This window comes from Macaca thibetana, chromosome X (genome assembly GCF_024542745.1).
Source record: "Macaca thibetana thibetana isolate TM-01 chromosome X, ASM2454274v1, whole genome shotgun sequence".
Lineage (NCBI taxonomy): Eukaryota > Metazoa > Chordata > Mammalia > Primates > Cercopithecidae > Macaca > Macaca thibetana.
In genome coordinates, this window is record NC_065598.1 from 15,764,714 (window position 1) to 15,774,504 (window position 9,791).

Genomic DNA, 9,791 nt, shown 5'->3' on the forward strand with positions numbered 1-9,791 from the left:
AGAAGACACAAAAACTCTTACCTCCACCAACCCACATCTCCCCTTTCCCGCACTGCCGCCGCCACACCATCCCATTCCCACTCCTGCCACCCCATCCGTACCTCTCCTGTGACTCGGGATGCCCAGGAATAGCTGTCAGGTTTGGGTGGCTGTCATTTCGGCCTGGAGGGTCTCAGGGAAGGGAGAATCTTGGTCTGGTGGGGGCAGCCCCAGCTGTGCTTAGTGGAGCCCCAGAAACTGACTCGAATCAAGGTGAGGACCCTGAGTGACATAAGGGAATGGTTATCAGCAAAAAATAAAAACAAAAGTAAAAAAAATGCTTCATCTTGTCAGTCATAACAAAGACCTCAGCTGAGGATCCCCTTTTTTCTGCTTAGATGCTCTAACGAGGGTAGTGACTCTGTCTAAAGGCAAAAGCACAGGTCAGCTGAGGGAGGAGAACTGGACACTCACTGGAGTCCCGGAGAGGACACTGAGCACACTGGAGAGGACTTCTATGCAAAAAGAGGCCCTAAGCAGAGCCCCGCCCCTGGGCGACCCCGCAGGGACTTGGTTGGATGTGGCTCACTCCGACTTCCGCCCGCCAGGGAAGCTGCCGGAAGGTGAAGATCTTCATCTGAGGGACGCCACCTCAGGCTACCAGAACCCCAGGACTGGTTGGTTATCAAGGTAAGGACCCCGATCGTGGACTGAAAGGCCCACCCGCACGCAGCCAAGGTGACCACCCTGTGTCCCCCAACCTCCGCCCCCGGGCACCCACCTCCCTCAGCTGCGGGAGGCTCCAGTCAGGCTGTGGCGCTGATTTCTGAGAGGGTACCAGGGAGGGGAGGGTTTGGTGTGAGGGTGAGGCTCCGATTCTGCAGAGGGATGGACACCTAGGCCCTAATCGAAATGAGGCCCCTGATGCTGATGAGGAGACCTCTCCCAAACACAGGAGGCCCACGAGGTGGGCGTGGTAGCGCACACCTGTGATTCCAGTGCTTTGGGAAGCTGAGGCGGGAGGATTACCTTAGCCTAGCAGTTCCAGACCAGCCTGAGCAACAAAGCAAGACCCTCTTTCTCCAAGAAAGAAAAGAATAAAAACTAGCGGGACATGGTGGCCGGCGCCTGTGGTCCCAGCGACTCGGGAGGCTGACGCGGGAGGATCGCGAGAGCCTAGCAGATGGAAGCTGCAGTGAGCCATGGTCACGCCATGAACGTGGCGACAGACAGAGACCCCGTGTCTGTCACAAAGAAAAAAAAAAAAAGAAAAAAGCAAGAGAGCCAGGGAGAGCCCGAGAGCCAGGTTTCTGCTGCCCCGTTGTCAGCTCTGGGAGACCCCGTGCAGACAATAGCCAGACTGGGCATGCCCTGACTTTCCCTTTAGCAACTTTGGGACGTGAGACCTTGGGCCTGGATCTGGCTGACTTAGGTCAGTGAAGCGACCTGAGTCGCGTCCCAAAGAGTTGGAGGTCCCACCCTGAGGCAAGTTCAGAACCCTGAGGTAGAGCAGTGGGGTCCCCTAGAGTCCCACCCCAGCCGTCACGCCTTGAAGGCCCTAAACAGCCTTGAGAGGATGTGGCTTACCCTGAATGTACAAATCTGATGTCCCATTGAAGCAAGGACCTTGCTGTGAAGGGTGCTGCCTGTGATGAGCTGAGGATGGAGTCCCAGGACTGGTCAAGTAGCAAGGTGAAGATCCTGAGCCCTCAGCAGACAGGGCTGCATAGAGGGTGTCAGCAGAGGAGGGCTTTGGTTACAAGACTGGCTGCCCCAGGTCAGCAGAGAAAGGAGTCCCAGTCTCTGTGGGGAGTGAAGGTAAAAAAAAATCCTGCATGAGGAGGGAGGAAAATGACCACTCCAAAACACAGGAGAGGACATAAAGTCTCAGCTCTGCTGTGCGCCCTGGGAAACCATGGGCAGAGCCATTAGCATTTGGTGATCCTGGTGTCCTGAAGGGGTCAGGGTGGTGTCTCAGAGAAGTGGCTCTTTTGCACCAATGGGCGAGGCCCCATTCATGGCAGGATAGGAAGGAGGACTTAGTCCCTGGTGGGAGTCAAGGGGAGAACACTGAATGAGAAGAGGGAGCCCCTCCCAAGGAGAAGTAGACCACATAGAGCACCACCCCTACCCTCACCCCTGGGAGACCCAGGCACGTTGGCATGGTGAGTGGCATTTCCTCCCAGGGCATCTCAGGGAGGTGAAGAGCCTGGGTAAAAGGGACAGCCTCAAGACAGCTGCTGGAGGTTGTTAAGCTGTTGCCAGGAGTCAAGGTGAGGACCCTGAGGACCGAGGGGACCACCCATGTGTAACTGCGGGGCCAACACAGAAAATCTCCGCTGCTCCCAGTCTTGGGAAATGATGAGCATTTGTGGCCAGCTGAGGTGACCGTCACTACTTCCTCGGGGTATTTCAGAATGGAGGGGCTGGTATGAGGGAATAAGTCTCAGGTTAAGACAGGAGTGTTTTCCAGGTAGTGATGGGAGTCAGGGTTAAGACTCTGAGTGAAGGCTGAGGAGAGCACTCACCTGGATCTGGGAGCACCACAAAGTCTGGCTTCCCTCTCAGGCCTGGGAAACCCCGGGAGAGGGAGTCGAATAGAGGGCCCCTCACTTCTAGCCCATGGGGGCTCAGGGTGGACAGGGCCTGGGGCTGAGGCTGGAGGAATCTGGTGGGCTGAGGGACATGTCTCATATCCTGCCTAAGTGAGGACTAACAGGGCCACCGAGCCCAGAACATCAGAGGCTCTGAGAGTCCAGACCCTGCTACCAGTCCAGAAAGGCCATGAACAGAGGTGGCTGGAGGGGCCTCATGCTTTCTTTCCCCTTGGGGTGGGGGCGGGGTCTCAGGAAGGTGAGGGCCTTGACCTGAAGGGAAGGGCCTCAGATAGTGAGGACCCTGAGGAGTGTGGAGCCACTGGCCCCAAATTAGTAAGAGGACCTCAGGATCCCTCCCTATGTCAGAGGTTTGAGGCCCCAGACAGGGATGTCAAGCCCAGATGCCTCAGTTTCCCCTCAGAGGAAACAGAGAAGTGAGGATCTTGGTCCCAGGCAGGGCTGACAGGCTGCAGGGCAAGAAGCACTGTAACTTCTTCCCCAGGGTCCCCAGGGGACAGGCTGCCCTGGAGAACAGGAGCCAGGTGGGGCTGTGGAGCAGGGTCCTCAAGGACACCTGCATGGGGGCCTCCTTAAGGTGATATCTCCCCACTGAGGGGCTCACGCCCTCTGTTCCTCCTGCTCCAGGTGCCCACCTCCTACACCCTCTTGCCTGCTGCCCCTGAGCACAGTCATCATGCCTCGCGGTCAGGAGAGTAAGCGCCGTGCCCGTGAAAAACGCCGCCAGGCTCGAGGTGAAGACCGATGTCTCAGGGGTGCTCAAGCCACCGCAGCAGAGAAGGAAAAGCTGCCATCCTCCTCCTCGCCTGCATGCCAGAGTGCTCCCCAGAGCTTCCCCGCTGCGGGCATTCCTCAGGAGTCCCAGAGAGCCAGCTACCCCAGCTCTCCTGCTGCAGCTGTGTCACTCACAAGTTCTGAGGAAGGTGCCAAGGGCCAAAAGGGGGAAAGTCCCAACTCCTTCCAAGGCCCGTCCTCCTCTGAGAGCACAGGAAGAGATCTTCTGAACAGGAAGACGGGCGAATTGGTGCAGTTCCTGCTCAACAAGTATATAAGGAAAGAGCCCATTACGAGGGAAGCCATGCTGAAGGTTATCAACAGAACATACAAGCAGCACTTCCCTGAGATCCTCCGGAGAAGCGCTGAGAACGTAGAGGTGGTCTTTGGCCTCTACCTGAAGGAAATGGACCCCAGCCGTCAGTCCTATGTGCTTGTCAGCAAGCTGGACTTTCCCGATCAAGGAAGCTTGGGCGATGATGGGGGTTTTCCCCGGAGCGGGCTCCTGATGGTTCTCCTGAGCACCATCTTCATGCATGGCAACCGTGCCACTGAGGAAGAGATGTGGGAATGCCTGAATGCATTGGGGATGTATAAGGGTAGGAAGCACTTCATCTATGGGGAGCCCCAGGAGCTTCTCACCAAAGATTTGGTGCGAGAGGGGTACCTGGAGTACCGGCAGGTGCCCAGCAGTGATCCTCCACGCTGTGAGTTCCTGTGGGGTCCCAGGGCCCATGCTGAAACCAGCAAAATGAAAGTCCTGGAGTTTGTGGCCAAGCTCAATGATACCGTTGCCAGTACCTACAAGTCCCAGTATGAGGAGGCTCTGAGAGAGGAGGAAGAACAAGCCAGAGCCAGAGCAGCAGCCAGGGCTAGCGCCAGGGCCAGGGTTAGCAGGTCCTCTCAGCCGTAGTGAAGTCTCAGGCAATCCTCACTAAGAGATTGAAAAGGGCTGTCCACCATCTCAGTATTTGGGGGTGAGGTGGGGCTAGAGGGAGCCCAAGACATGTGTCCTTCTCGTGTTCTGGTTATTTGCAAGCCACTTGTAGATTCCCTCTTTTTCTTCTATGTCTACCGTGTGTTCCTTTGAAAGAGATTGACTTTGATTCAGAATCTAAATTCATGAATTAGGTGCCTCACAAAATTATTGCTGTTTATCACATTGAAGAGTGATGTTCTTGTATTTTGTAAAATGAATTGGAAATTTTTACTTATTAGATTGTGATCTAGTGCAAGAAGAAATGGCAATGGAATAGGGATTGGCTTTAAACTGTGAAACAACCAAACGCTGCATCAGTTGGGATTAGAAGATGGTGGGAAAAAAGTGTCACTTGATTGGCAACCTTTGACATTTAAAAATCTTATTTCTTTAAGTCTTTTGTTGTGATCAAATAAAAAGCGATATGCTCACAGTTGCTATGTGTATTCAAGAATGTTGGAGAAATTAAATCATCATAAAGGAGAACACTTGTTCACTGGTTCTTTTGTTCCTTGTGCTAGGCAGTTCTTGTGTTGCTCTAAAGGCATACCTGAGACTGGGTAATTTCTAAAGAAAAGAGGTTGACTTCGCTCACGGTTCACCAGGCTGTATGAGCATGGCACCAGCAACTGCTTCTGGGGAGGCCTTGGGGAGCTTTTTCTCATGCCAGGAGGGGAAGAAGGTGCAGGCATGTCACGTGGCAACAGTGGGTGGAAGACAGCCAAGCAGAGCGGGTATGGGAGGTGCCACATGCTTTCAAATGACCAGATCTTGTAAGAAGTCACTCACTATGGCCAGGGCACCACCATGCCATGAGGGACCCTCCTTAATGGTCCAAACACCTCCCACCAGGCCCCACCTCCAACACTGGGAATTACATCTCAACCTGACATTTGGAGGGGACAAACATCCGAATTACATCATTCACCAAACATGAATTGAACATCTGCTCTTTGCGAGTCTTCATGCTAGTTCTGGGAAAGCACAGACAAAGAAGACTCAGCCCCTCACAATGATATTTTAGAATCCAAGAGCAGCTCTCCTATTAGGAACACGGTGGGGTTGGGGGGCGGGGCGGAAGAGACACATTGGAATACCTAAGGGGCAATCAAGGGACTGGAGAGGAGGGAGGAGATTCAAGATAAGATCCTCCCCCCATTGCCCCTCCCCTACTATAAATGCCCTGGGACAGGGCAGGCTGGGAACTTGGGACACTGCCAGTCCCTCAGTAGGAGGGCATTTCAAGTCAGCCTGCCTCAGGGGAATGAGAGAGTTAATACACAAAAATCTTCACTGTCATTAGAGAGTAATCCCAGCTACTTGAGTGGCTGAGGCACGAGAATCACTTGAATTGGGGAGGCAGAACCTGCAGTGAGCTGAGATCACACCACTGCATTCCAGCCTGGGCGACAGAACGAGACTCTGTTTCAATAAATAAATAAATAAATAAATAAAATAAGTGTGATGAATTTACTTTCTTATCATAATGAAATATATCCAAAGAGTCGGCATTATGATTTATGAGAAAATGCTAGCAACATCCCTATTAAAACGAGGACAAGGATAGTTTTTATTACCGTTGCTGTTTAACTTTTAGAACAAATTTTAGCCAAAACAATTAGACAGAAAAATAAATCAAAAGTCGTAAAAACTGGAAAGGAGTGAGTCAAGCTGTCATTTCTTATGGATAAAAGATTTTGTTTTGCTAGAAAACCTAATAGAATGAACTAAAAAAAGTTACAAATAATAGGAAATTTGAGTACGTTTCTAGGTATAAAGTTAATATACAGAAAACAATAGCTTTCACACAAATAAACAACAACTAATCACAAGATGTACTGGAGAAGCCAGGCACAGTGGCACACATGGTAGTCCCAGCTACTCCAGAGGCTGAGGCAGGAGGATTGCTTGATCCCACGAGTTTGAGTCCAGCCTGGACAATGTAGCAAGACCCCATCTCTAAATATATATACTGGAGAAGACCCTACTTACAATAGCCACAATAGCCAAAAAAATGAAATGCCTGGAAATAATAAGAAATATACAAAATTTATATAAAGAAAATGTTTAAAGGATCTTGAGGGATAAAAGAAATATATACTATATCCTTGGATAGAATGACTCAATATCATAAAAATGTTGGTTCTCCCTAAATTAATCTATAAATTTAGCAGATCCTCAATAAAAATTCTATGGACTTTTGGGGAAAATATAGAAGTCGAATCTAAAGTTTTTATGAAAAAATTAACAAGCAAGAAAACCCAGTAAATCTCTGAAATGTAAAAGTTCTAATGGGGGGACTAGGTCTATCAGATATTAAAATGTTGCAAAAGTATAAAAGTATTAAAAGTAATGCATGAGTATAGGGATCAGTTGAACACATGAGAAATTTCAGAAATAAATCTAAGTACACATGATAATTTAGTAGATGATAAAGACAACATTTTAAATCAGTGTGGAAAAGATGGATTGACTAATAAACGATGCTGGAACAACAGGGTAGTATCTTTAAAAATGTATTTTGGGGCCGGGCGCCGTGGCTCATGCCTGTAATCTCAGCACTTTGAGAGGCTGAGATGGGCAGATCACGAGGTCAGGAGTTCGAGACCAGCCTGGCCAACATGGTGAAACCCCGTCTGTACAGCCAGGCATGGTGGCACGCACCCATAATCCCAGCTACTCAGGAGGCTGAGGCAAGAGAATCGCTTGAACCCGGGAGGCGGAGGTTGTAGTGATCCAAGGTCACACCAATGTACTCCAGCCTGGGCAACAGGGCGAGACTCCGTCTCGGTTCTTTACAGCATCTCTCACAAATATAAGTAAATATGAATGTGCACTATTCAAACATAAATAAATATGACAGAACATGTATGTAAATAAATGCCATGCAACATGCAAATATAAATAAATATAAACATGCACTAAACTTTTAAACAAAAAACTTGGTACTACAAAAATACTAGAAAAAAACAGAGTCCTTTAAAAAAATATATAGTGCATAAAGCCATTATAAGTAATGCACCACTTTAAAAAGACAAATACATGCAAAAATATTTTCATGGCAACAAAATGCCATAAGCAAAATCAAGAGACCAAAGGATTATTTTAACTTTTATAATATTCAAAGACAATGTCTCTAAATATATCTTCTAGATGACAAGAACAAAAAGATAAAATCACTGTAAAAGATGAAGAAAGAATATCAGTTAGCTATTGCCATAATAATGCTGAGTAACAACCCATCCTTAAACTCAGTGGCATAAAAAAATAAGCATTTATAGGCCGGGCATGGTGGCTCACGCCTGTAATCCCAGCACTCTGGGAGGCTGAGGCAGGCAGATTACTGGAGGACAGGAGTTCCAGACCAACCAGGCCAACATGGCAAAATCCCATCTCTACTAAAAATAAAAAAATTAGCTGGGCATAGTGGCTCACATCTGTAGTCCCTACAGAACACAATCCCATTTACAATAGCCACACACACACACACACACACACACACACACACACACAAATAAAATACCTAGAAATACATCTAACCACGGAAGTGAAAGCTCCCAACAAGGAGAATTACAAAACACTGCTGAAAGAAAGCATAGATGACACAAACAAATAGAAAAACATTCCATGCTCATGGATTGGAAGAATCAATAAATGGCCACAATGTTCAAAGCATTATACACATTCAACAGTATTCTTATCAAAATATCAATGTCATTTTTCACAGAATTAGAAAAAACTATTCTAAAATTCATATAGAACCAAAAAAGAACCTGAATAGTCAAAGCAATCCTAAGTAAATGAAACAAAGCCGGAGGCATCACGTTACCTGACTTCAAACTACACTATAAGGCCACAATAACCAAAACAGCATGGTATTGGTACAAAAACAGACAAGAAGACCAAGAAAAAGAATAGAAAACTCAGATATAAAGCTGCACAGCTACTATCATCTGATCTTTGACAGTGCTAACAGAAACAAGCCATGGGGAAAGGACTACCTAGTCAATAAATGGTGCTAGCATAACTGGCTAGCCATATGCAGAAGAATGAAACTAGACCCCTACCTTTTACCATATGCAAAAATTAACTTAAGATGAACTAAAGATTTGAATGTAATACCTCAAACTACAAAAATCCTAGAAGAAAACCTAGGAAATACCTTCTTGATATAGGCTTTGGCAAATAATTTATGGCTAAGTCCCCAAAAGCAATTGCAACAAAAACAAAAATTGACAAGTGGGACCTAATTAAACAAAAGAGCTTCTGCACAACATAAGAAATGATCAGCAGACTAAGCAGGCAACCTACAGAATGGGAGAAAATATTCACAAAATATGCATCAGACAAAGATCTAATATCTAGAATCTATAAGGAACTTAAACAAATCAACAAGCAATAAACAACCCCATTAAAAAATGGGCAAAGCGTATAGCCAAGACAATCCTAAGCAAAAAGAACAAAGCTGGAGGCATCACGCTACCTGACTTCAAACTATTCTACAAGGCTACAGTAACCAAAATAGCATGGAACTGGTATAAAAATAGACACATAGACCAATGGAACAGAATAGAGATCTCAGAAATAAGACTTCACATCTACAACCATCTGATCTTTGACAAATATGACAAAACAAGCAATGGGGAAATGATTTCCCATTTAATAAATGGTGCTGGGAAAATTGGCTAGCCATATGCAGAGAATTGAAACTGGACCCCTTCTTTACACCTTATACAAAAATTAACTCAAGATGGATTAAAGACTTAAATGTAAAACCCAAAACTATAAAATCCCTAGAAGAAAATCTAGGCAATGCCATTCAGGAGGCATGGGCAAAGATTTCATGATGGAAACGTCAAAAGCAATTGCAACAAAAGCAAAAATTGACAAATGGGATCTAGTTAAACTCAAGAGATTCTGCACAGCAAAAGAAGCTATCATCAGAGTGAACAGACAACCTACAGAATGGGAGAATATTTTTGCAATCTATCCATCTGACAAAGGTCTAATACCCAGAATCCACAAAGGTCTAATACCCAGAAGCTTAAACAAATTTAAAAGAAAAAAGCAAATAACCCCATTAAAAATGGGCAAAGGACATGAAAGGACACTTCTCAAAAGAATACATTCATGCGGCCAACAAATATATGAAAAAAAAGCTCAACATCACTGATCATTAGAGAAATGCAAATCAAAACCCCAGTGAGATACCATCTCATGCCAGTCAGAATGGCGATTATTAAAAAGTCAAAAAACAACAGATGCTGGTGAGGCTGTGGAGAAATAGGAACGCTTTTTACACTGTTGGTGGGAATGTAAATTAGTTCAACCATTGTGGAAGGTAGTGTGGCAATTCCTCAAAGACACAGAACCAGAAATACCATTTGACCCAGCAATCCCATTACTGGGTATATACCCAAAGGAATATAAATCACTCTATCATA

The 9,791-nt window shown here is 46.6% G+C and overlaps 1 protein-coding gene across 1 annotated transcript; it reads left to right on the forward strand.

Moving 5' to 3' along the window:
• The first annotated feature begins 376 nt into the window (after window positions 1-376).
• MAGEB17 (MAGE family member B17) lies at window positions 377-4,558 on the forward strand. Its single transcript, XM_050777654.1, has 2 exons — window positions 377-669; window positions 3,222-4,558. Exons 1-2 carry the CDS (start codon window positions 497-499, stop codon window positions 4,279-4,281), a joined length of 1,233 nt encoding a protein of 410 aa, XP_050633611.1. The 5' UTR covers window positions 377-496; the 3' UTR covers window positions 4,282-4,558.
• The last annotated feature ends 5,233 nt before the right edge of the window (window positions 4,559-9,791 follow it).